General features: G+C 47.0%; 1 protein-coding gene, 2 long non-coding RNA genes and 1 other non-coding gene across 4 annotated transcripts; all 4 read right to left on the bottom strand.

Moving 5' to 3' along the window:
• Positions 1 to 4,659: 4,659 nt before the first annotated feature.
• On the bottom strand, positions 4,660 to 8,650 carry LOC124983007 (uncharacterized). The gene is made up of 2 exons (XR_007108339.1): positions 8,427 to 8,650; positions 4,660 to 5,057 (listed from the first exon to the last, which is right to left on the bottom strand). It is a non-coding gene; the product is annotated as an uncharacterized LOC124983007 (long non-coding RNA).
• A 6,962-nt stretch (positions 8,651 to 15,612) lies between these two features.
• LOC124972685 (uncharacterized) lies at positions 15,613 to 17,408 on the bottom strand. Its single transcript, XR_007106518.1, has 2 exons — positions 17,199 to 17,408; positions 15,613 to 16,786 (listed from the first exon to the last, which is right to left on the bottom strand). It is a non-coding gene; the product is annotated as an uncharacterized LOC124972685 (long non-coding RNA).
• Positions 17,409 to 18,305: 897 nt separating this feature from the next.
• Positions 18,306 to 22,051, bottom strand: Errfi1 (ERBB receptor feedback inhibitor 1). The gene is given in 4 exon segments (XM_047550608.1): positions 18,306 to 20,931; positions 21,750 to 21,820; positions 21,931 to 22,003; positions 22,006 to 22,051. Coding segments are annotated over 4 exon segments (1,374 nt in total). The 3' UTR covers positions 18,306 to 19,747.
• Positions 22,052 to 23,343: 1,292 nt separating this feature from the next.
• Positions 23,344 to 23,416, bottom strand: Trnaa-agc (transfer RNA alanine (anticodon AGC)). Its single transcript has one exon. It is a non-coding gene; the product is annotated as a tRNA-Ala (tRNA).
• Positions 23,417 to 27,387: the final 3,971 nt, after the last annotated feature.

Raw genomic sequence — 27,387 nt, 5'->3', positions numbered from 1 at the left:
ACATTTTATAAGCAGTGAGGAAGATAATGCCAGTGTCACGTGTAGGGGTGACAGTGGGGGGGGCCTGAGGAGACGACACTGACGCTGGGTCTTTGCGCGTTCCCTGCTGTTCGTCCAGTGCAGCACTTACCATGGAGAAACAGCCTCTGTCCTTGGAGAGCCTGGATCGTGAGCGAGGAAAAGGTGAGAACGTACTCAAAGGTAACACCCTATAAAGGAAAGTGACGTGACTGGCACTGCCTGTGTGATGGTTAAGAAAGCCTGTCTGACGAGGGGTCTTCGGGAGATCTGAAGAAATTGGGGTGGGGAAGAGGCAGGTGTGTGTACGAACCTTCCAGGCAGAAGATACGGGAAGTGCAAAGGCCCTGGGGCTGGCTCAGGTGTGGAGGGTAAGACTCCAGGACAGACTGTGGGAAGACTTGCCTTGGGGCTGGGAGGCCTCCCCGGAGGACAGCTGAGGCAGGGCTGTGATGACAGAGGCGGACCCCCGTGGAGCCTCAGGCAGGGACGACAGGGACCTTTCCTACATTTCTGACTTGAGTCCAAGGCCAAGTGCAGACTGTTCCTGAGTTGGTAAAGGAACTGTTGAGGGAAGGGATGGGGGGACTTTATAACAGATTGATGAGTTTGAGGTGTTCATAAAATACCTTTTTGTTTGTTTGGTACCAGGAATTGAACCCAACCCTTTTTATTTTTTATTTTGAGAAAGGGCCTTGCTAAGTTACCGAGGCTGACCTTGAACTTCAGATCCTCCTGTCCTGAGTCGCTGGGATCACAGGCGTGGCCACCAGTTTCCATAAGGAGAGGGAAACTGGAGACCTCTTACTCTGCAAATCACAAATTGCTGATCTGGAAACAGTCTGCTGTTGACAGAGACCATTCGCAGACTCTGCCAAGTCAGCTGGGTGTTTTGCCCTCCCTCTGAACAGTCCCCTGGAACTTCAGAGGTGTCCACAGGCAGGGAGGGCCTCTGAGAGGAGCGTCATCTGGGCCGTCTGGACGGGTGACGCTCCCCAGCTTTGTGGGGTAGGGGCTCCGGGATCAGCTCCAACAGAACCCCAGGTCTCTTCTGGCCCTTGGATTACCAGGTTGGCTGTGTTGATGACAGTAAGAAGGTCGCAGCCCCAGGGCCGCCTCTTTCCTGTGCCTGATAAACCTGCTGTCTTCCTTCCAGCAGTGGGGGTTGGGCACCCGAGTGGGGTGCTGTCTGTTCTTGAAAGGGGACCTGGAGTTGGGGACTTGGGGTGGTGGCCAGTTGGCTTGTTCGCCTCTTCCTAAGACTGGGCTCACCCAAAGTCAGAGTTCTTATTCATTATTTTTATTTTTTGCTTTTTCAGTAAAAGTTCATTCACTTTATCAACAATTACTCCAGCTCCAGGGGTTTGCCCAGGTGCTTACCAGGAACCTGGTCTAGAAGTCCAGCCCTTGCCCAGAGCCCAGCTCCCTTGATGGAAGAACATTCTGGCAGGACAAACAGCTCGGAGCCTCCAGCACACCCCAGGCCATGGCTTCCATTAACCAAATTCCAGAGGTCCTGGTTGGAGTGTCCCCTGAGGGGTGTGATGATCACCTGCCCTTCTGAAGGAGCCGTGTCCCAGCTGTCCATCTGTCCCAGCTGGCTGGCTCCTATGTCCCTAGGTGTTTTCGTATACAAAAGGGATCACGTGGTCCCTGCTGCTCTTCGTCCCTGCTGCTCTTCCTCCCGGATGCGGGGGCTCCCTTGCTGCCCCGTCCAGCTCCTCCCGCTACGGTCACTGGTGTCAGTCACTGAAAAAGGGGAACCCTCGTCTCTCCAGAGGTCAAGAACTACCTGTCCTGTGCCTTAGGATTGTTGTAAAAGTCAAAGGCCACAGTCGTGGGGGGAACACTTCTCAAAGGGTGAGACAGTGTGCAGCCAGCTGAGTCACCCTGGAGTCTACAGGTTCCCCTTCCCCGTGTGACTCCCTAAGGAAGGAAGCATGAAGTTCTGAGGATCATCTGGAAGGCCTTGGAGAGCGCCCTGCTTTTGTGCCACGGGAACGGCAGCAGGGGTCTGGTCACATGGAGGCCATCGTGGCCATCACCACCATCGCCATCTTCACTTCCTGCAGCCTGCAGTGGCTGTTTAGGTCCCCCAACATGTCTGGGCCAGCTGCCCCGTGATGCCCAGGTCAGGTGAGCTCTCTGCAGGGCCTGGCCTGGCGGGCCTCGCCTCTCAGCCTCTCAGAGCTGCTCCATCTTGCCTTTTCAGTTCTGCACACGAGCACTTTCTTAGAAGGTGTTTTGCTCCTTAATTCAGCCTGTTCCTAGAGGGTTTTACATGGATTATAAATAACAGGGGCTGGGGTTGAAGCTCAGCGGTAGTGACGGCTTAGCGTGCATGAGACCCCAGTTCCACCCTCAGCGCGACAAAATAATTTAAAGTAACATAAGAATAGAAAGTTCTTGTCTTAAAAAAAGCAGAGCATGGTGGTGCACACCTGTGATCCCAGCGGCTCGGGAGACAGGCAGGAGAGCCACAAGTTCAGGTCCAGCCTTGGCAACTTAGTGAGGCCCTTCCCAAAATAAGAGCTCTAAAGGGCTGGGATGTGGCTCAGTGGCTGAGCACCTTGGTTCAATCCCTGGTACCAAATAAAGAAGAGGAGACAAAACCATGGTATTGGAGGAGCTGCCCAGACGCAGACCTCAGGCTGAGGGCGCCTTGTCAGAAGGGCAGGGATGGAGCCAGCTTTGCCGAGTGCCTTTCCAAAGCCAAGAGGAGCAAGTGTGCCAAGCTCTCAGGTGGACGCAAGAGAAAGTTGAACTTTGGCCCTTGATCCAGGTGGACTCTGCAGGCTGCAGTCCTGTACCTCTGTCCTCCGGGTCTGTCCTCGGCCTCCCCACCGCAGGGTGGAGGCCTCCAGGCAGCCTTCCTAGAGCCTGATATACAGACAGCTCTCCAGGGTATGGATGACCTGGGGGAAGTGGTGGTGGATGACGGGGGCAGAGGCAGGGAACGGGTGGTGACGGGGAGCCAGCCATCCTGCCTCTGTGGGCCCCTTGACCCAGCCTTCAGAGCAAACCAACGCAGGAACAAAACGGACCAAGTTCACAGGCAAGAATGAGGTCACCCTCTTCTCTCATCCTTGGTTATGCTTGCACATCCTCATCCAGGGACGCCACTCAGCACACTTAGGACAGGGCCAGTTATCTCCAGATGGGGGTGATACCATGTCATTAGTCCATGAGCATCAGCTCAGTGCACCTGGGTCTTAAAACACTTAAATTATACAGCAAACATGTCAATACCTGCTCCTTGGAAAAGACAAAAAATACATGGACATATGAAAGGTCTCTTTCCTGCCCTCTTTCCTCTGTCCCTGCCCTCTTCCTCTTCTAGGGAAGCCCACCTTGGGTTCATCTTCCAGTTTATTTTCCATGAATTTACAAGCAGTGTAATGGGACAAAGCCACACAAATTACAGTTTTATATATACAGATTGTACCATAGTTTCAAAAGTTACTTTTAAATAGTTCCTGATTTGCGGATTGTATTTTTGGAAACGGGATGTCCTGGACAACTGACCACGTCAGGCCCCTTGGTCTATGTCATGGTGACTAGAAAGCAAATGGCAGCAAGTCCTGTGGAGACTCACCGGGGTGCGTGCCTGGCAGTGATGAGCTTTCCTCTCCCTGGTGCAGGAGGGACACTTTCTAGGGAGATTTAGGTCACCCTCCCAGGATCGATGCTCTGCCTACAGGAAAAGGAGAAAGGGTGGGGGCGGGAACTCTTCCTGCGCCTGAGTCTGGGTTCACTTCCACTCCGAGTCATCTTTAGTCATGGTGGTATATTTGGGGTTGATGTGCCAGGATCCCCTTCAAATCTCTGACCAGCTTTCTCTGGTCACACCTGCCCTCTGACTGCAGCCAGGAGAGGATTTATGTGATTGAACGTGGTCCTCCTGGATAACAGGACGTCCCCATCGGGCTCCTCACCATGACCATATCTGCAGTCTCTCTGCCATGCTTAGTAAAATCATGGGTTCTGGGAATCAGAATTGGGACCTCTCGGGAGGGGGCATTAGTTTGCATTCTGTCATATACTTTAGGTTAAGAAAATGCAATTCTGGGTGCCTTTTCTAGCTCTGTGGTAGACCTCAGCACCAAAAGAAAAAAAACGTAGAATTCCATTTTTTCTGTTTGTTAGGAGTTTTTATGCTGAATGGATGTTGAAGTTTGTTGAATGCTCTTTTTTTTTTCACATCAATTGAATTTGTATGGCTTTTCTTCTTTACTCTGTTAACATGGTAAATTAATATTTTTTCTTTCTCTCTTTTTTGGACCTGGACAATGAATCCAGGGCCTCACCATACTAAGCACATACTCCACAATTGGGCTACACCCTAAGCCCTACATTTGTAGGTTTTCTAATGAACCACTCTTGCATTCCTGAAATAAACCCAACTTGGTCATGCTTTGTCTGTTTTATATATTACCAGGTTCTGTTAAGTATTTATTTGGGGGTTTTGCATCTCATGCATAAGCTTGAGCTGGAATTTTCCTTTTTATACTGTCCTTGAACAGTTTTGGTGTCAAGATTAATGCTAAAGTCGAATCTTGAACTGGGGAGAACTCTTCTTTACTATAAAACCGTTTGTGAAGAGTTGGGTTATCTGTTATTTGCTGTTTGATGGAATTTGCCTTTAAGTCTGCCTGGTGTGGTGGTGGTTGTGGTGAGACTTTTTTTTTTTTTTGAGCTGAAATTCATATAACATCAAATGAACCGTTTCAAAGCCCACGATTCAGTGGTCCAGTACGTCCATGGCCTCCGTCCAGCTCTGCGCCATCTTCCTCATGGCCAGGAGACCGTCTGCCACCTGCACTCACTCCTCGTCGCCTCCCCAGCCGGGGGCCTGTGTTCCGCATTACACCTCTGGGTGTACTTTTTCTGTGCGTCTCCTGCATGTGGAATGCTCCAAAGTGGGGCCTTCTCTCTCTGGCTTCTTCCAGGCGTGTGACGCACACTGCAATCCCAGCAGCTGGGGAAGTGGGGGCAGGAGGATCGAAGGTTCAAACCAGCCTCAGCAACTTAGCGAGACCCTGTCTCAAAATAAAAAATAAAAAGGGCTGGGGATGTGGCTTGGTGGTTGAGCACCCCTGGGTTCGATCCCTGGTGTCCCCCACAAGGCTGTCAGTGTAGCGTGCGTCCAGACCCCATTCCCTCTCGAGGCCGGGCTCGCTGTACACATGCGCCACATTTTGTTCATCCCTTTACTCACTGGCGGGCGTTCGGGTTGCTTCCCTGCTGGCTGGTTTTCATGAGTGCACGCTGCAAACACTCGGAAGCAATCCTTTGTCCGGGTGCTTATTCTCGATGCTTTTATGTGTCTACTTGGAGTGGAACTGCTGGATTGTAGGGTGACTCTAACTTCTTGAGGACCCACCACATTCTCTCCAGGCAATGGGATTATTCAATTCCTTGTCTCTTATTTTTTCTAGGATGTTATCTACTTTAAGTTTTCAAATTTATTATCAAATAAGTTGTTTGACAAACTTGTTTATAATCTCTTTTTTAGGATGCTTTAAATCTTGGCAACATCTGTCATTTTGTTGCCATTTTCATTTGTCTTTCTCTTTTAATTTTTCTTGATTAATCATGCAAAATATTTGTCTATTTTATTGTTTTTTTCAAAAATGAACTTCTGGCTTTAATAATCCTCTCTTTTTTTATGCTTTCCCTATTTTCCAGAAATTTCTACTCTTATTCTTTCCTTTCTGGACTTGTACTAATTTCTTCAGTTGAATGACTCCTTAATTTTGAGATTTTCTTCTTTTCTGATGTAAACATGCGAGGTCTTTCTTTTATTCCTTATGTCGCTGTCAGTTTGTGTTAGCGTTCGGATTGTTTTCAAGTGTACATTTTTTCAGTTCATCTAGTTATCTCCTGGGTACTGGTTTCAAACTTAGTTGCAGTGAGGCAGAGCCGGGTCTGTTCGATACCAGTCCTCCAGAACGCGTTGCACCTTAGCAGTTGGCGGGTCTTTGTGAAGGACCCATGTGGGACTGGGAAGAATGGTCCCTCACACCCAGCAGAATGGCTGATGAAGAAGGTGGCATTGTGCCCAGCCCCGAGGGGAGGAACAGCTGGGCCCTCCGACACGGCGGGCGGGAGTACAAACCTCCACAGCCGCTTCAGAAGCTCTGGGGCAGCATCTGCAGAAGCTAAACATGGGTGAAACACCAACAGAAACACAGACCCGTGGTCACCAAGAGACTACGTGCTGAAACGTCTATCACAGCACCACGGCGGGAGGAGAAGTCTGAACATCCCCAGCAGAGGAACGGAAAAGCTTTCGACATTTGTTCACACGATAGGACTGGAAGAGAAAGATATTTCTATGTGCAGAAATCTCGAAATCAAAACATTGAGTTAAAGAAACCAGGTAGCAAAGAATGATACCACAGGGACTCCATGTCTGCAAAGGGTGAAAACAGGCAGAGTCAGTCCACAGCGTGAGAAGCCAAGATGGTGGTGGCCTTCAGCAGGACTGTCGGGGGAGTGGGGTCAAGGAAGCGGTGCTGGGCCTGAGGCTCCCTCTTGCCCACGTCCGGGTTACAGGGTGCTGGTTTTGTGAAAATTCATTGAGTCATGTATTTTCCATTTGTTGGTTACAGGTCAATAAAAAGTTCTTAAACAAAAGACGTGTATTCTTTAATTGCTGGGTGCAATGTTTGTTTATTCATTAAATCAAGCTCGTTAATTCTGTTGGTCAAGCCATCTCGTATTTCTAGCCTTACTTCTTGTGGGCTGGTCTGTCGGTCACTAAGAGAAGTGTGTTACACCTTCCCTTTCCACGGTGAACTTACCAGTTTCTTCTTGATCTATAAATATTTGCTTGAAATGCATGCATGCAGGTTTAGAATCATGTGTCTTCCTGGTGAATTCAGGTTTTGTTCTTTCCTTTTTTCCAGGCTGAGGGTTGGAACTAGGGCCTCCTGCTGCTGCCAGGTGCTCCCGCTCCAGCCCTGAGTTCGTGTGCCTTGGTTTCCCTCTCGGAGTGGGTGGCCCCGCCGTGCTGCAGCTTGATCTGACAGCTGACAGTCCTCTGCTGTTACTGTTCATTCCCTTTCTATGCTTCCAGCTTTCTGACCGTGCGTTGGGAGCAAGGTCGTGAATGGCACTGACCCACATTTCCGTTTACCTGCTGTCTTTCTCCTGCTTCCCGCCATCCCAGCTGAGGGTTTAATAGTCTAATATGCGATTCCTTTGTAGGTGACATGGTTTTTTCCCGCCGCTCCTCTGTCTTCTGCAAAATTGTTCTCCTTTAGTGTCCTGCAGGCTGCAATGGCCCATCACTTCCCTCCACCATCCCCCGTTGTCTCCCCTTCCTCCCCGTCTGTCGACCTCTATGAGGATCCAGGAGCTGAGCCTGGGTGCGTGGAACACCTGCGGGAAACCCTCCTGTGTCGTCCGTTCACACCTCCTCTCCGGCTTCTGCTCCTTCCTGGGAGCCTTCCCACCTCCTGACCGCTTAGGCCCATGCCCTGGTCTCTGCTGCATGCTCTGCAGTCTCTTCAGATTCATTGTCTCGCTCATGACTGGTTAGCCGTGTCGCCTCTGGTGAACAGCGCACCCCTTGGCATATTATCAGTATCATACTCGAAATGCTGTCATATTATTTCAAAGAGCAGGTGTGATCTTATACTTATAGAATGTGATCACTCTACTGTCCACATCTGCCTCCCTGCGTGCGCATTTACTGCATCATCCCGAGAGCCCTCACTCTGTTGTGTCTGGTAACTAACGTCTGAAGGCTTCGCAGCTCTGGGCCGTCTCTGGTTCTGGCTGATCTCACGTATGATGCTGTGTCCTGTGTATCTGGGGCTTTACTGGGAAATGTTCATTTCCTTTATTTTCATTTGGCGGGGCTCCTCTGAGGTTTGCACTGAACCGACCTTCCAGAGGGTCTGCAGTTGCTTCTCAGAGTCGCCTGAGGCCCTGACATTCCATGCCCCTGGGAGCCCCTGTGTGTGCGTGGACCTGTGTGGGTGGGAGTTCTGAGCAGGACCCAGAACCCCTCTGGGCATGTTTAGCAGAACAGTGCTAACACGGGGAACTGGGCACTTGCAGAACCCCTGGGAGCCACGGAAGAGCCGTCAGGGCCTCCTGGGAGGCCTGGGGACTCTCCAGGGCTCCGAGCCAGGCCTCTGTGCTGTGCTGCCATCTCGCTGACCTGCCCACAAGGCTGCTGGTGAGTGCAAGTGAGTCCAGCCATTGCCACGGTCACAGCCCCTCACACGTGTCCCTAGGACCTGGAGGGCAGCAGAAAGCGCCTCCACTGGCTCCACTCAGCAGACCCCCTGCAGGGCCCGGCAGTGGCAGCCCCACCCCGCACCCATGGCCTGGCTGCAGAGAAGCTGCAGAAATGGCCTTTATTTTGAAGTGGGCGCTGCAGCCCTTGAGCTCACCTGGCACCACACTGCCCGGCGGCTTTCCACGCTGCTGCTCCGCAGGCCACCTGTCGCTGCCGACTCCCTCGCGGGGGCCGTCCTGTTGCTCTCGACCGGAAGACGCCTTCACTGGCTGTGGACACTCTTCTACTGTTACTCCAAGGTCACCGTCCTCCTGTAGCATTGACGTCATGGAGGGCTGGGCTGGGGCTCAGTGGTGGTGCTTGCCTAGCATGCATGGGACCCTGGGCTCCATCCTCAGCACCACATGAAAATAAAATAAAGGTATGGTGTCCACTGACAACTAAAACAAAGTATTTTTAAAAAGTAAATAATTGTGGAGAGCTCTGGGGAGTTTTCACTTTCCCTGAAAAGGGGGGAGACGTGACCAGCTTTGCTTCTTTCCCCTTCCTACCTTCCATGTGGCGTAATCCCTTGAGCTTTGGCAGCCATTCTGTGGCCACGAAGAAAAAGCCTAGAGAACTGCTGAGATGCTGCCCTCGCTGTTGAACCAACACCAGCAGCCACTTCCTCTCAGACTCCTGATACAAGAAAAATAAGTGCGCTCAGTTAAGGTACTGTTAGTTGATGCTTCTGAAATGTGCTCTCAAAATTAGTCCCAACCAATAAATAATTTTCTTGCTTACATGTGTCTTTTGTAAATAACGTAGATATTTGTTGTTGTTAATCTGAAAATCTCAGTCTTTCTAAATAGGAATTTAATTCATTCCCCTTTTGTGATTATTGGTATGTTTGAGTTATAGTTTGTTTGCTTTTTACCATGTTTTCTTTTTATGTTAAATTTCCCCTTTTCTTTGCTGTCTGCCGGGTTGATTTGTTTTCATGTTTTCCCTCAGGCAATTTACAAGTTGCACATTCAGTTTCTGCTGTCCTGAGATAATCTTCCAGCCTTTTCTTCAGGCTGTTCTACCTTGTCCGCGGATCCTGTCCTGGGCAGTGTCCAATGTGCTATCCACCCCGAGAAACAGAGTTTTATTCAGATATAGCTGTTCTCAGTTCTAAGTTCCTCACCTGGTTCTTCGGTTAGAGTGTCACTCCCAAAGCCACCCGGCCCTGAACCACCCTGGATCTTCCACCGTCTAGCTACCTATTCTTGTACAAACTTCTCTGTATTTATGAGAATCATTTAAGAGTCTCTGCTAGTTCCAGTGTCTGGATTATCCTGGGGGTTTCTCTTGACTGCCTTTCTTCTCGGGGGATGTGTCTTGCTGCATTGTGTGCCCTGTAAACTGCTGTGATATCCCCAGTGTCATGGGTGGGGCACTGTGGCCAAGGGCTCCTGCCAAGTGATGGTAGTTCACTTGCTCCAGACGGCCTGATCCTGGGGGCGTTTTACATGGTTCCTGACTTTCATTGGGGCAGGTGTATTTCTGGTTTTCCCTTAGTTTGGGGTGTGGCCCTCAATTTGAAAGGTGGCCCATGGGGGCTTCAGCAGAAGCCCACAGCATCTGCCAGTGGCTGGGCTCAAGTTTCGAGCTCGGCCTCCATAGCTGCCTGCGTCCTCTGCCTCCTTCTGGTTGTCTCTTGCCAGGGTGCCCTTCCCTTGGTTCCAGCTACCCTGTCCGTCTTGAAATTCAACTCCACTGCAGTCGGCCCAAGAAGACTGCCACTTTCTGCTTGAGTCTGGGGATAAGCTGACTGCCTGCAGGTCTCCCCCCATTTATTTTCTTCTCTGGGGAACTTTCCAGAACTTTCAGATAGCTATTGTGGTTTAAAAAATATTTTGTCCTCATCAGGTGCAGTAGTGTACCATCTGTGATACCAGCCACTTGGGGTTGAAGAAGAAGGATCACAAATTCAAGGACAGTCTGGGCAATTTAGTGAGACTCTCTCTCAAAGGGAAAAAAATAAATAAAAAAGACTGGGGTGTAGCTCAGTGGGAGGGCACCACTGGATTCAATCTCCAGTGCTGCCAAAAATTTTTTTAAAAATTAAAAAAAAATTTTTTGTCCTAAATTTTTAATACTTAATGTCATTAATAATGCCCCAAATTAATCAATTCTGTTCTCTGTTCCAAGATAGTGAGTCTGTTGTAAGTCTGTTTTCTCTTCACTCCTCATTCTCTTTCCCTTGGGTAACCCAGGACCTAGTTCTCCATTACTTATTTAGGCTACACGGAGACATGACCTATCTGTGAGTGACGGGCTGCTTTGCTCACCGTCGCCCACTGGACACCTGTCCTCCTACTTCTTAGATGCTTTAGTCTTCCTGGGCTATAATTTGTGTTAGCTTTCTGTTACCATAACAAATACTAGAGATAAATTAACTTATAAAGAGAAAAGGTTTATTTTGGCTTACATCTGGAGGTTTTAGTCCATGACAGATTTAAGAAATTCATAGATCAAATCTAAGTATAATAAACTTTCTGAGGTTTGTATGCCTCAAAGTTCTATTGAACTAATTTGGCCAAGACTTTGGGTTCAAAATAATTTTTTGTTAGAACCTGATGATACTGCTTATTTTCTTCCAACCTCCTGTGTTGCTGGAGCTCATATAATTCTTATTCATCTATAGATAACTGTCGTACTTTCTTCCTTTTCTTTGGAAGGTTTATTCCTTTTATTCTTGGCGGTATGAAGTTCTGAGAAATGAATCTAGGTATGGTTTCATTTTCTTGTATCTTTCTTCAGATCTGGGGAAATTTCCTCTATTATGTTCTAATTATTTATTTATGCCATTATTTCCTTCTTCTCAGAGTCTAAATGTCTCTCTTCCTCACATTTTTCATTCCTTGACTCTTTTACACACAGCCTGTTCTTGTTTTATGGATATAATATTCTCATTTCTAAGGATTAACATGTTTGCTTTATAAAATGCTTCACTGAGTTTTGTGCTTTTCTTGACATTAATTTTCCTTAAATGCTTGGCAATTTTTAATTGTGGGCTTATTCCTATTTGCTTATCTGTGGATCAAAGTTCCGATTACACAAATTTGCCTCTGATAACCCCAGAAGAAGAAGGATTATGCTTCGGGACAGAGCATGTGACAGGGATGGGTGCCTTCCAGTGGGAGGGGCTTTCCATTCCATCTAGAAATTCCAGAGTTCTTGCTACTCAGGGCCTTACTGTGCCTTTGTCACCAATGCCGTGACCTATGGCACCTACTCACTGACACAGTTTAGCATGAGGAAGATGGGGGAGGGGTGACGCTGGCTGGCTGAAAGTGCCCCCAGATAATGACCCTGAGTGCTGCCCAGGCTCCTTCTTGTCCCTGATTTCCATAAACACAGTGCTACCATCACAGAAGTCATTCCCTGTAGACCTTTTAGCCTTTCTTTCCTTTGGTCTTATTTCACTGTCAGCCACACCCATCTGCTCCTATCTGTCATGTGTTCCTGAAGCAGTCTGGTATGCCTACGGGCGTTGCTAGTTTTCAGTTAGGAGTTGCTCTTAACTTTAGATTTTCAGTCATTTATAACAAGAGAGCACCTAGACATCAGTGTCAGGTTACGGTGGAATCTCCATTCCTATATTACATCACATTCCTGGCTATGAACTATAAAATAGTCGTTCTGCATCACTCTGAATAATAAAGTCTACTTTATCTCGGTTGAGTTTCACACCTACCCAAAATGATCTGGGCTGGGGCTATGTAGCTTGGTGGCAGCACTTGCCTAGAACTTGTGAGGCACTGGGTTCAAACCTCAGCACCACATAAAAATAAACAAATAAAATAAAGGCATGCTGTCCATACACAACTCTAAAAAAATTAAAAAAAAAAAAAAGATTTGCCAACATCAGGATTTATAACCGTAGGAGTTAAAAACATATCCTTGGAATTAGGCTATCATTAGAAGAAACACTTTCTTTAAATTTTCTTCAAACCTTTCTGTAGGTTTCCAGCTGGACCCAGGTATGGACCAGTGAGGTGATAAGCAATTCCAGAAAACAGCCTTGCTGTGTCGTTACACACTGATGTATACATAATACGACAGTTTTATGTGCAACTGAGGGTGTGGCATTTATGTGTGATTCAGAAAGAATAATATGGGTTTGTATGGATGGAATGGGCATTTGGGTGGGGATTAAGCAAAGGACAGAATTATACTGCGTGCCGGGCGGTGGAAAACCTCGTTTGCCCACAGCAGGCTGTTCAGAGAAAACTGTGAATCCACAAAGGCGACTTTATGATTGATTACTGAACACACAGGATCTTTCGGTATACCACGTACGGGTGTGGAGGGTAAATACGTGGACAGAAGTTGCCCACAGACTACTACTCCAAGTTTTAGAGGAAAAAAATTTAAATGAACATTTCATCTGGGTAGGTTCGTCTCATCCTGCCAGACGACACACAGCAATCTATTGTTGTTGAAAGTCTGTGGATTCTCACAAAAGGAACAACTGAACTGATTCAGCATCAAGCAAGTCTGGAGGAAAAAAAATGTAAATTCAAAACAAAAACAAAAACAGATTTCTGGCTGCTGTCTCCAGCCCCCGACAGCTGAAGTTCCTGGCGGGCTCCACGGTCTGTTCCACTGTCCCACAGCACAGTGCGCATCAGCACACCCCTTGTGGGCACGGGCCAGGGCAGTTTTGGTGCTGGTGACTTTCTTGCTCTGTTCTGCACACACAAGTGTCTTCCCCCGTTTGGTGCTGGGAACTGCTAAGCATGTGCCCACAGCCAGCCGCACACCCAGGCCCAGCCTGCCTTCCTTTTCAAATGGGGGTTGGTTCTGAGGCTGATCCTGGTGCCCTGCTCAGGACTTGGCACACAGCGAGTTTCTGACAACTGGGAGCTGCTCACACTGCGACACCTGAAGCGAGTCAAATTAGCCAGGGCCCATCATAGAAGCCACCTTCCAAGACAAAGTCACATTGTGTGCAGGAGGTGCTGCCTGTGCTGAGTTAGAGGAGCAAACAGAAAGCTGTGAGGTAAATACAAAGGGCCGCTGGTCCCGCTGTGGCAGTGATTTAAGAGAAAAGAGCCGCGCAATTGACCAACGCCGCCTGCTCCCTTTGGAATGTGGTATGACGATTCGTGTTGACTTGAGGTTGGAGAGCCGGGTCCTCTGGGCTGGCGGGAGCGCCCAGCTGCACTATCTTCAGGGCTCTGGGCCCCAGCGCGCGAGCGCAGGCCACCTGGGCTCCTGCGAACAGCAGACGTGTAATTAGAGGCTCCTGGGCTGGGACAGGCGGTGTGCAGACAAGTCCTATCCTGTGTCTGAGCTGCTGTGGGTGCTGAGCTGCCTCTGCAGCCTGCCACCCGAGAGCCAGGCTCCCACTGCTCACTCTGCTGCAGGAGCTGTCAGCTGGCTTCTGCTCAGCCAAGAACTTTGATCAATGGCAGAGTAGAAACACTGTGTACAAGGACACTCGTTCATCTAAGAACATTAGGACAGCCAGGAATTCAAAACACACAAAGTACAGCTTCCTGCACGCTGTGCCTGAGGCAGCCCCGAGCTCAGCCAGAGGAAGGCTTGGCGCTTGGGCTAGAGGATACTACTCATTCTGACTTCACAAGAGGGAGTGTGCAGAAGTCACGCAGTCTTGGGAAGGCACCGGGCTAAACCTCATGCTGTAAAATGAAAGAATCATGTGAGGCTGAGATGCTTATTGATGTGGATCCGAGTGACTGCTAAGGAACGAAGGTGCCGCCTTTGTGCAAGAGCAGAATGCTATGCACATTCCTCAGGACTGGTCCACTTGGGGTGGGGGAGGGCAGATCCGGGCGCCCACCTTTGGGCATGCTGTGCTGGGGAGCTTGCTGTGGGTCCACTTGCTTGGGGTTCCCGGGAGAAGTCTAGCTCACAGTGGGAGATGGCGGCGTGAGCCTAGCAGACCCCTCCAAAGTAGGTGCCAAGGAGGACTTGGAACAGATGCTTCCCATCCATCCACCCCCTACACCCCACCCCACTCTACCTGCTGCCATGTGGCTGAGGACACCAAGTGACAATGATAGTTATGGGGCTGCTGGTGTAAACGATTTGTTCAGGTACAGAAAAACACACACAAGTATGTTTGCTACTTGGAATTCCAGGCAGATAACATGAAAGCAGACGGGAGCTTGTTGGAACGTGCTCCGGCCGCAGATTCCTAGGGGCTTAGATACGAGTATCTGGAAGTCCCGTTCATTCAGACGAGAGAAGCAAGAGGGGAGATCTGCACCTTCCAGTCAGCTTGCATTGGATATGCCTCGATCACACCGCTCAGTAATCACAGGGTGTGCACAAATCTGAGCCTTCTACCAAATTCTACTCTTCTCCCCTTTGTCAAAACAAAGTCCCCACACTTCTCTTACAAGTTGTATGATTCATATGCAGACAGTCAAAGAACCAGAACATTTTGTCAAATGACCTATCTGCAAAGACAAGTCCCCGAGTACATTTTAGTTTGAACAAAACATATTTCCTCAAGGACAAGAATACCCCAAAACTTTAGGACAGGGTTAGAAAGTGACACTTTCCTGACTTGCTACAGGTTTCAGATGAAAAAGTGTGAAACCTCAGGTCTGTGGATACCTGGAAGCTTAAATGCCTTTAAATAGGAAAATACACTCCTGAACTAGCAAACCTGCAAGTCTTTCTTGGAGCTAACACGAATGAGTGCTGTAGGAAACCCTGGCAAACGGACACAGGGCCTTTACCATCTTAGGTGCAACGAGCTCACACACGTCTATATGGCAGTGCTTTTTTTAAAGTTTTGTTAGCTCTTTACAAAATGCCTGACGAAGTGGAGACAATAATTTCTAAATTTTTAAAAGTAGGGCCAAAGTTCATTTTGATAGTAACTTTTTCTAAATATGAGTATTGTGCTGATGTCAACTTCCTGGTTTTGATAGAGAAGATATCATCATTTGGAAAATCTGGGTAATGGGTACAGGGATCTCTCCCGTTTTTGAAACTGTGTGTCCATAATGATTTCAAGATAAAAAGTTTTTTTATAAAACCCTTACATATGAAACAGATGCTAGAAGCTTATTTTTAAGGAAAAAACTCTAATATGTATCGAAACTATGAGTTATGTGATGAAAATAAGAACCAAGATAGAGAATAGTTTAAAATACATTTTGATCCTTGGGCTGGGGGGTTGTAGCTCAGTGGCAGATCAACTGCTTAGGCTAAATGAGGCCCGGGGTTCAAAACCATCAATACCAAAATATATAGTTTTGATTTTTAAACAAGTAGACATATGAATATTGTTCTCTTTATTCTAATCAGCTAAGAGTGTTCTAGAAGACTGTGGTCCCTCTTTTTTTTTTTTTTTTTTAAAGTTCCCTGGCAATGAAGAAATAGCCTATTAAAGATAGTTCTTCCTTCTCATGACCTAGAAAGAAATAAGCAACGAACCACATCGGCTTCCATTAGCATGTGTTGGGAATTTAATAAAAATTAGGACAGGCAATCCTGAATTACTGCACCTAGGAACTGACAGAACCTATTGCTGACCACTTGAGCTGGCTTACCAAAGAGCCCTTTTGACCTTGGCTTCCGTTTCCTACCACGAAAGCACCGAATGATCAGCCCCTCAGGTCTGTCCTGGCTCAGGCTCACACGTACTGGTGACGGACACAAAGCTCTACCTACAGAAAGCGCGAGTTCCCCTGGAGCCGAGTGTTCCTGACTTCAGGTAAATGCTTTGTTACCAGACGGTGTAGGTCCCTGAGAGTGCCGGTGATGGATGGCCAGAGCAGCAGTGAACAGACCATGGCTTTCCTACTGGCGTCTGTCTCAGCAACAGCCCAGTATCAGGACTGGAGTTGACCTGCGCTTGAGAACTCTTTAGAATTCAACTTCCATGGTGTGCTGGTTGGGGAGTGAACGGGCAAATGGTGCTCTGGACTCTTCCAGCAGTGGGACATCAGTCTGGTGGTCAGGCGCATTTGTTTTGCTGGGAAAAAATTGCAAAGAAAGTACATTCTTGCAAAATGAAGGAAAAACACAAAGATAAGAGAAAAGCAGAGATGGGACAAAGGAAAGCTAACTACAAGTCAAAGCAAAGGTAGCACTGGGGGTGATGTAGAAACTGGGATGCTGAAGAGGATCGGCAACGCAAGTGCTGCACCAGACATTGACCCACAGTCCGCACCACACCCAAGGCCAGCAGCACTTGGCTCTCAGATGAGGACAGGAACCAGGGGAGAGTCCCTCTTTCAAAGGATGGTTACACCCCACACCTGTGGTCTGGAACCTGCTTCCTACTTCCCTGGTGCCTTTTAGAATAGCTTCCCTCCCTCTCCGTTGCCTGACATGCTGGTCTCTGTCCTGGACCACCGCAGCCCAAGTTCTTCAATGTCGCTGATATATTGTGCTTTTCCACAATGTTCTCCATGCAATAGCCACCATGATGTCTTCTAAAACAAAGTGCACCAGGCCAGCTGTGGTGGCACATGCCCATAATTCCAATGACTCAGGAGGCTGAGGCAGGAAGATCACAAATTTAAGGCCAGCCTTGGCAACTAAGCAAGACCCTTAGAATTATTTTAGGAAGGGCTTAGGGCATAGCTCAGAGGTAGTGACCCTGATGTTCACTCCCTAGTATCACAAAAAAAAAAAAAAAGTCACCTTCCTTCCCTCCTTGGGATTTTTGGAGCAGCCTCCTCAGCCTTTCCCCACCACCCAGCCCACACCACCATGTTTTTTAGCATCTTGAACATGGCAGCACCCTCCTGCTTCGGGATCTCAGGAACTTGCTTCCTCTACTGGTAACCCACATCTGCTTCCTCCCCACCTCCCTCAGCCTCCACTCCAGCCCTTCAGAGCCTATGTCCCAAAAGTAGATGCTCTGTCACCTGTCACCCCCACTGCTTGCTACCTTTACGGTACTTACCCTAAGTTACATTCTGAACTGCTTTAGAGTCCATAGGGCAGGGAGGCATCTCTTTTCCCAAGATCTACCATGTGGCTGGTTCTCAAGTCTGTTGAATGAACTTCCAAGGCTCAGGAGCTCTCTGGTAAAATGGGGGAATTCCACCCAACTTTCAGGTGACCTCAAACAATTCTCACATATCGGGCCCACACTCTGTACCAGTTACTGTGGTTTGTATGCAGCTGCCACAAAATTATTCCCACCCCGCCCACCCCATTTTATCAACAAGAAAACAGACATATTTTAAGGAACCTATCCAACACAGCCTCAGAAAAGAGGCAGGGCTGGAGTTCCGGCCCACACCATCCGAGTCGAGCCCTCACCTTAACTGAAGTGAGCACGAGGCACAGCGCAGGTGCCTAGTGAGGTCGTGGAGGGCCACTGCCTCCACCTCGCAAGTGAGGAAGCGGGTGTCAAGGGCACAGAGGACGGTACCAACGAGGCAGAGGCAGGCAGGCAGAGGCTGCCAAGGGCCCCACGCTCAGCTAAGGCACCCACAGAGGGCAGCATGGGCTATGGCTCTCAGCTGGGCTGGCTCTTTGGATGGCACCAAACAAGCAAGAAGCAAAGCTGGGGCCACAGCAATCCAGACCTAGCCCTGATTCAAAATGAGTCTAGTGACAATGCTGGTTCCTTCCACTGCTTTCTCCTGATAGGGACCCCACAGTCCCACCTCCCAGTATAACTGCTTTGATAATAACACCAGGATCTTTCTGTTTCTTGATTGATTGTTAAAGGTAAATACAAGCAGCTCGCTTTCACTCTGCGTATTTATTTTATTGCAGTCCTGGGATTGCACCCAAAGGCATTCACCACTTAGCTACATCCCCAGCCCTTTTAATTTTTTTCATTTTGAGATAAGGTCTTGCTAAGTTGCCAGGGCTGGCCTCAATCTTGAAATTCTTCTGCCTCTGCCTCCTGAGTTTCAGGGGTTGCAGGTGTGAGCCACAGTGCCCAACTAACTATACACTTTTAAATTAAAAAGATTATTTCCTATTGTTTAAAAATGATAAAGCTGTCAGATTGCTTATAATACAAGAGTTTAGGCAAGAAACATTTTTAACGGTGTCATAAATAAGTATTATAACTTTATTAAAATGAAAAGACAATATTCAAAATAATGCAACAAAATGAATAAACTCCTTTGTCCAATACTGTACACATAATGCAGAAATCAGTGCATTTTCTAAAGCATGTTTTAACCTTCATTTAGTTCATACTAAAATATCATAAGCTTTAAATAGCTCAAATAATATCATTCAGCAGTTTAAATTGTAAACAGCTTGTTGAACTGTTAAGAGAACATTGCAGTCATGTCCCTGTTAGAAGCACCTTCTCTGCAGTGCCATCTGCACAAGACAAACGCATCAGAGGATGTGAACACACGAACACAGGTGGTGGCTCACTGACTCTAGAGGCAGTGAAGCAGCCAGCTGTGAGTTTTCAGAGCAGGAAGATGCTGATGTGACCTCTGGCATTAGGACACGCTGTGCTGTTGGTCAGAAGTGTTTTACTTAAAAGCAAACAATCCCCCAGGAAATACTGAATAGGAACCAGCAATACAAGGCCAGCTTGTATTGCATCTGTTTATGAATACAGTCTTAAAAAAACACGACCCCCCCCCCCCCCACAATAACTCTCAGTCGCACAGCCAACAGCTTCGCTACTTTGCGAAACTTCCATCCTGAACGCTGGCAGCTAGTGTGCCTTTCCAGCTGACTGTCCCATGCCACTGTCTTAAGGCCACACCACAACGGGCCATGTCAGCGGGTGGAAGAAAGCAGGAGCTGTAAGGAGATATTACCAAATCTCTATCTTTCCATTTTTCAAGATGTGAGACACAGGTGATTATATGGTTGCTGAATAAACTGTGATCACTCCCCTCAACAGGACAGAAAATGAAACCTACAAGTGTCAGGCCTTGGGGGTGATTCTGAAACTCAGCAGGTGTAGGCATGGCGAAGCACCCATGCTCTGCTCTCGATGGAGAAGGCGCTTGCAAAACGACTGAAACGAGAGAGAGGAGGCCTCAAGGCCTCTTCAAACCTGCTAAACACAAATAATTCTCTTTATGAGTCTGATCTAAACAACACTGTTTTTTTCTTCCATTTGCTCAATTTTAAGTCTAACAGGACCATTCCTCCAGCTCAAGTTCTTATTATTCTGCATGTATATTACTCTAAGACAGTAGCTAACTGGTTGACCTGCAGCTAAGGTCTATGGTTATACCACAAGTTTATACATAGGTATATAATGTATGCATATATAGAAGTTTCCCCATCCTCCCCTCCCACCATCACATCTTTAAATTATAGACTTTTTCTTCAATGCTAACAAAAGCAGGGAGTCTCAGAATAGCACCTCACAACTGCTCTAACCCTTTCTCTTTAATACAAGAGTTCAGCTATTTCAGGTTACAATCTGACAGATTGTCCTCTGACCCTTGATCAAACTGGAAAACTGAGAACCATCTGTTCCCCCATAACTTCTGCTGAACCTCGACTCCCATTCTAGGGAGAAACCACATAGGACAAGTGTTTCCGCTTCCCGTGGCCGCCCAGGTCCATTTTTGCCTTGGAATCCAGCTTTTCTGTGATGGAAGTCATACTGCAGTCAGCAGGTAACGGCTGGATCTGCGTGCCCGTGTTTGTTTCTTCTGCTTCCCTAAAGAACTTTTCATATCTGTCCAGGTATGGTGGTCTCTCAGGTAGTAGGTAATAATGTGTTGAACTAACCTTCTTCCCATTTTCAATAATGGGCAGAATGCAAGGAACCTTGTTGGCAGATCCCTCGCTGTTCTGTCTTTGCAGGGCTTTGCTGCTAACGTACTTGGGATCAGGGGCAAAGCTCTGTGTCGGGGGCATGACCCCATTGAGGTAAGATGGAAGGCTTTTAGGACTTGGTGTGCGTGAGTTACTCCTTGACAAAGGTTCTCTCGGTGGCACTTTGGGAGGCCTGTCTTCATCACTGTAGGTGCTAGAAGTGACTTCTGCTGACCACCGTCTATAATCTGGCTTTACTGGCCGGGGAGGTATGGGAACCCTGGGAGGAACCTCGGGCTTGTCTTCGTCAGAGTTAGGAGAGGCTCTGTGGGTGTAGCTGGACACCCGAATGGCTGGCTTGTTGAAGGACCCAGCTGGTCCTGAATGAGACCTTCTTAATCTGCGGTGGGTTTGAGGTGGAGGAGGATTTGGATTTGAGACACCTCCATTTTGGTCAGACATGTAGCTGAGATCAGCTGCAGAAACAGCTGGGGTGTCAAAATATGCATAGTTGATCTGTCCACATCCACGGAAGCTTCGCCTACCAGGAACATCATATTTGAAATCAGAAAGTACACAGTCTTCTAAAAGGAAGTCTGTATCTGAGCTAGTTAGGAATTCTACCTCACAGTCTGTGTCGTCCAGAGAGAGGTCTTCTGAGATGGGCAGTGGCGGGAGGGGCCTGGAGCCCCGTTCACAGAGAGCTGCACAAGGGAAAGGGGAAGGGCAGTTTTTTACGGGTGTAAGCGGTGGCGTGGAAGTGCAGACCCCATTCACTGAGAGCTTCCTAAAGCCACAGACAACCTGATCCTCTTCACGCTGTCCCATGCTTTCACTGGGGGGAATGATAAGAGGGGGCAGGCTGGACTTTTGAGAGGGACCACTTTCCGCAAAGGAGCAGCCATTCACTGGAGCAGACCGTGAAGCGTGCCCTAGAACAAATGAGGGATGTTCATAAGGATCAATAACCCTCAACCTGCTGAGAGACGAGTTCTCCGCTGCTAACCCCGAGAACACCCATGCAACCGCCACGGGGGTAATTAGAGCCAGGAGATGGTAACACACGTGATCTTGATGAAAGAACAAACTATCTCTTCCATCTCCCTTGGACATATGCATGGCACACACCCACACATCTGAGGCAAGTTCTGTGACGTGTGCAAAATTCGCAGAAGATGAACAGCATATAATTTACATGAGTACCATGCTACACCAGCTCTGCCATTTAAGACATGTGACACTCCAAGGCATGCTGGGCATTAGTGAGAGAAGACAAGGTCCTTCCTGCCACCACATCACAACACTGAATGAATGAACTCACAGTGTATTCACCTGAAAAGCAGCTCAACAAAAACCTAAGGAACATAATGTTCATGCTGGAAGCACCACATGCACACACAGTTTTCTATGCTTTAACATTTATACTACTTTCATTTATTGCTTTCAAAGATGCATTTAACACTACTAATAAGGAGGAAATCTTCTCCAAAGTTTCTAAAGGTTAAGTATGCATCATGGCTGGAGAACTAATTCTTGATTTTAAAAGATCACAATTTCATAAAGTTCTCCTTAGGAATTAGTGACCCAGGATTAAGGCCACCACATACAACAGCTGGAGGAAAACAGCTCCAAATCTGCTGCCACTAGGGGTCAGAATTGTTGGGAATAGTTCAGTTTTCCTCCTTTAAAAAATACTGCAGGAGGACCCGCCAACCCCACCACGCTAGCTCCCGACTTTGAGAATACATACCGATGGACGGGAGGTGCTCCTGAGAACTCAGACTGCAGGCCATGGTTATTGGGTCAATATTTAAAAAGTTACTGAAAGGAAAGGAAAACACGTTGATCATCAGCAAGCAGCACTCACAACCTGCATGTCACTGTGTTCTCACATTCATATAGAGGGCAGTGGCACTGTGCACTCTACTCACTTTCCAAACTCACTGCGACTGCCCCAGCAGGTCTTCCCGTTCCCCACGGCCTGGCCATTATGCAGAAATCCGTTTTCAATGGGACGCTCATCTCCTGAGCAGCAATTCCTGCTGTTGACATTGTGCCTTATTCTGGGATGTCTCCAAGTCTGTGAAGCCCAGGAATTTTTAAGTTAACCAGTAGCTTTCATTCCCTGAGGGTGGGGGGCGGGGGATAGAGAAGAGGTGAGAGAAAAAAGGGAACAATTCAGAAACTAGATCACAGCACCAGTGCGTTCACAGAGACTCTGGGGGGTGGGACAGAAATAGCTGTAGGCCTTGCCCATCCTACTTCTCAATCCTTGTTGGAAAAACAGCCCTCTCACTACAGAGCCAGACAGCTGCACAAGTCACACGGCCTCCCCAGCCCACCGAGCCGGCCTTCTAAGGCACCACTGCAATGGGCATTAGGCTCAAGCGAATCCTGCTTATTCCTCGCAAGCTAAAAAATTTCAGAAATCACTCTCTCCTATTGCAGGGCTAGTATTCATAAACCCCAGCACTCGTGACAAGAGGGTCCACAGTACTGGCGGCTGGCACCCCAAAGACTAGCACTAACTTGGAGTCTGTGTTTCAAGGTTGGCCACAGAAGGTATATTCTCCAGATACAGCTTGCTCAAAAAAGAAATCATTATATACGAAGATACTAATTTCCATTATCCTGTGAAAATCAAGTTCTACAAGATGACTGGCTCCAGCCTTGGCCCAGCACAGCTTTGTCCCTCCGTTTCAAAGACAAACTTAAAGATACATTCTTTACATTCTCCTTTGTGAAATGCCTGGTAATTCGTGTCCTGCCTGGCTGCAAGGCATGGATTACAAAGGCCAAGTACACTATTCTTAAAACTAGTGACTCCTAAACTTCAGGAACCCCTAGTCCTATGTTACAGTCTAGAGTCCCTGCAGCCTCTTTTTAATTTTACTTTAGTATCTGTTAGATCACAAGCATTAAGTAGCACGAGTCTCTGCGGGCTCCATACATTCACATTTGCTGACATAGTTAGGCCTTTCTCCCTTGATACTGGGATGCTGTCAGCTATCTGTGCAGCACTGACTCTCTGAGACTCGTACACACACTCTACAACTCCGCCTCACGAAGCTGCTCCAGCACTCTCACCAGAAGCCTGCACACCTGCCAAGCGCTAGCGCTGTGCTCAGGACTGAGGATGCCATGAAGGTGACCAGGGCACCTCTGCTGTTGAGGGGTACACAGGTTCTTTCATTTGCTTAGCAACTTAAAATCCATCATTTACAAATCTGTCACCTCCTATTAGAGCTCAGGAACAGGCCCCAAGCACCATCCCTGCCGACTAACTTTTTATAAAAAATATTTTTTTAGATGTTGACAGACCTTTATTTCATTCATTTATTTGTATGTGATGCTGAGAATCGAACCCAGGGCCTCGCACATGCTAGGCAAGCGCTCTACCACTGAGCCACAACCACAGCCCCACCCCCACTGCCTTTTAATCATCAGTGTCTGAAACATTAACAGGTGCTCAGTAAGTGAATGTTTGCTGAATGACTTTACAGTATCATTTGATTATTATACCAGCTGAGTGGATACAGTGTTTAAGGTAGAGGGAATTTTAAAACTAAGGATCTAAAAATATATTCTGCAATGTCTATTTTTTTTCAACATGAAGAGGGAATGTGGAGATCGTAATGTTAAAAATTTCAGTGACGAAGGAGCACGTGTCCCAATTCTTCTCGGAAGGGAACATCAATGATGAATTTTCAGTAAAATATGACCAATGCTGCAGTATTTCTAATTGTATCTGGTTCCAATTCTCTGCATTTGACTCTCCCCAATTAGCCATTTTGATGCACTAAAGAGCGATTGTATGATAGGTTTAAAATATTACTTCAGTCAGTCATTATTTTTCTTCATTTAAGAAATCTCAATCACCAGGAAGTCTCATGAGGGCCCTTTAAAGATCACTGAAATAAGGCAAATGCATTATTTACTTACCCCCAGGTAAAGCTCTAAAAAATTTAAAAACCAATTTAAAAAATGGCTAGCCTCTCCCTGCGTATGCTCAGCCCAGTGGTTTATCTGGTTTTTTCTAAGCGTTCTACAAGCACTGGCAGGACTACAGGGAAAGTGTCTGTGGTAACGTAAAAACGAAAGGCAAGATAGGAAGAAGAAGATGGTATTTAAGTAGTTTGAAAGCACACGTTTGAAGATTGTTCATCCAGATTACAGGGAAATGCTGCGGGGGATTGGGGAGGCCCAACCCCCACCTGTCGGCAAGCCAACAAGCACTACTAGTAATTACTGTGTGTCAGCCTCTTAATGCCATCTAAATCTTAGCTTTCAACAGAATGATTGTGTAACTATCGCCTCTGCTGAAATTGTCTTGGAATTCTGAACTTACATTTCAATGGTCACTTAAAATTATTTGTATGTTCTAGAAAAAGTTATTTTTTATTCATTGTTTCCATCACCTACTTGTTAGCTTTCTTAAGAAAAAAATTTTTTTAGTATAAAAAGAATTGTGTTCACTGAGCCAGCTCACTTCTGACCACAATAGTGTCTTTGTGTATTCATAGAAGGTGACCTGCCTCTAAATTTCAATGGGGAATTGTGAATGGGCCATGTTATGAAACTGTCCGAACTTCCTACTTGCTTGCATGGGAGAAGCCAGGAGGGCAGCGTAATTGCCACGTTCTCTTCTTTTGGAAAATAACTTCAAACTGGAGACCCAAAAAGAGCAATGTGCCACAGGTTTAGAAGAAAACTTTTCAGAAACTGTTCTTCAGATGAGTATGAAACCACCCCAAACTCTAAAACTTCCCTAAAAACCAAGTGTCCAGCTGTATATTCCGAGTGTGTGCTGGGGAGTGGGGGTGGGGGACATCAACCAGCCTGGCCAACCTCAAGCTAAAAAGAAGGAAATTGGCTCCAGTGAAATCTGACTAGTGCCGCAGTGTTCAGCTCTGCCTGGCTCCTCAGAACTGTGCAACTGGTTGTGCTTTGCACTAGGACAACAGCTGCAAAGACATCTTGGGTGGGAGAGATCAGTACCTGGGACACCAGACAGCATTCCGTCATGACACTCAGTGTCGGAAAGCCAGTGTTAATCCGGCTGCATGGTTTAGACCAGGACCCCAACAACCTTGAGCACAACTTTTCTTATATTCATGAACCAACCTTCAGTTTTTTCAATGGGTCAAAAATGCAGGTACATACCAACCCCAGATGTGAATTCTTTTTTTTTTCTTTTCTCACAAACATCACTTTTTAAAAAAATTAGTCGGGGGGGGATTGAAATCATGTTTTTCAAGTCTCATTTTATTTTCTGTTCACCCCTCCCCCCAACAGCCAAGTTTGAACCTCCTCCACCTCGACACAGACACAGACACAGACAGTTCCTGAACAGAGGACCCCAGCCTGGGCTGGGCTTCAGCCCTGCATTTCCTATTGTCTGGTGATTATCTTTCCACTTGGATGGTCTGCTGGCATCTCAAACTCTACAAACCAAACTCCTCCTCTCTCTTACCTCCCCTCCCCTCTCCTCCCACCACCTCCAGTCCAGGAGGATCACACTTCTCCCAGTGAAGGCCGGGAACACTCAGTCACTAAACTCCACAGATTGTCTACATTCTTTCTCAAAGTCACCCTCCTTCCACTCACTGGCACCGCTGTGCTCCAGTCTGACACCCAGCCACACTACACACCAATACCAGGTCAGTGTTCCCTGACTACCACTCCACTGGGAGCCTGCCCTGCTCAAGAGCCTTCAGGATCCTGAGGAAAGCCCCTGCTGGCAGGAACATAAGGCCACCACAGGGCCAGCCCACCTTTCAGCTCTCACTTCTCTGTCCTCCAGATGCATCAGAATCCAGCTTATGCCTTTGGCAACTCTTCTCAGGGCCTTGGCTGCAAACCCTCCCTCCCAGGAAAAGCGAGGCAGGGTCTCTGTCCTGTGCTGTGCCCAGAGTCTCCTCTCTACCCCCGATTCCCAGCACAGGGGTGGTGCTGACTTATCTTTTCTTCCTGTGGCTCCTGGCATCATTCGCTCCTGATAAATACTTATTAACGATATCGAGAAAACATGCACCTCATGTTTTAAAAAACATTACATGAAAGTTTCACACAGGCTGATCGTCAGTGAAGAACTAGGAAAAAGCAGAGCTCTGTAAGGGATAAACTTGCCCTACACCGGGGTGCGAGGCTGCCAGTAACCATTCAACACGCTTAGGATCTCCTCAGTTCATTTCCAAAATCCAAAGCAGACAGTTTGCAGGCTGAGTAATGCTGCAGTGGCTCACAGCAGCGCTTCCTAAATTGGTTCTTGTTCCTATGTACTGGCTTGAAGCAATCAGGGGAGTACCTTCTGAAAACAATGAATTTTACCCTCTCTTATACATTGTTCCTTCTGGATTACAATGCATCCACTGTGTTTTTGCTGCTAAATTTAAGGTAACTTTCCTTTAAAAAAATAAAAAGTCATATCAAATGCACACTGCATTAGAATCACCTCTTTACTGAGGTGAAATCACTTGCTCTTAGCTTGAGGATAGTCTCTTTTAAACTGCTTCCCCACACACGCACCACACGCTCAGGCTACCTTACGGCAGTAACCTAGATATGCTTACCTTGCCACCAGATCTCATTAATAAATCTCAGGAGCAATCCTCATGAGGAGGAGGGGCACATTTTTGTCATACAGCTCATCCAGTTCTGCCCAGTGCTTCCTTATTTAAGAGTGTGATGTAATTTCCTTCTTTCAGTCTGGTTCTAGAACCTGATTTCTGTTTATTCAGAGTGATAAATGGTCTTTTCAGCTGCATTTAACAATTACCTACATAACTAACTATTGCCATAGCCAGGGAAGACATAAGGTAACTACATTTACAACCAAAGATTATAAAAAGAAACTTATTTAGACCCTCCCCAGATATACCAATGTCTGCATATTTATGTTCAAATTTTATTGTGATTAATGTCTGAAGCACTTGTAACCAGGTTATTGACACATTAAGCACTAATCTTAGTTATTTTTATGGAATTTTATTAATAATTTGAGCTTACTGATTTGATATTCATCTACATATTCAGTTTTAATGATAGTTACACAGTTGTGTAACCTGAATTTATTTGCTGAAAGAAAAAGGACACTTTGCAGATTTTCCAAAAACAAAGGCCCCAATTCAGAGTTTTTCAGATTTCATTTTAATAGGCTATGATTTGGAGGTAGGGAAAGAAAGGAAGCAAGTTAGGAAAACTTCCTTCACTATACTCTGTTACCACAGAAAAGCAGAAAGAGTCTTTGCATGGAAGACTTTTTTTTGCATGGAAGACTTTTAAAGTAAAATGCAATTAAAATATTCATGTGCGGATTCAAATAAAACTTGATGATTTCAGCAAATATTAAAATGTAGTTCAATATGGCGAAAGTGAACGTTTGTGTC

The sequence above is a fragment of the Sciurus carolinensis genome, chromosome 1 (genome assembly GCF_902686445.1).
Source record: "Sciurus carolinensis chromosome 1, mSciCar1.2, whole genome shotgun sequence".
Taxonomy (NCBI): Eukaryota; Metazoa; Chordata; class Mammalia; order Rodentia; family Sciuridae; genus Sciurus; species Sciurus carolinensis.
The sequence above is the reverse complement of the archived record's forward strand: the minus strand, read 5'-3'. Positions and strand labels throughout refer to the sequence as shown.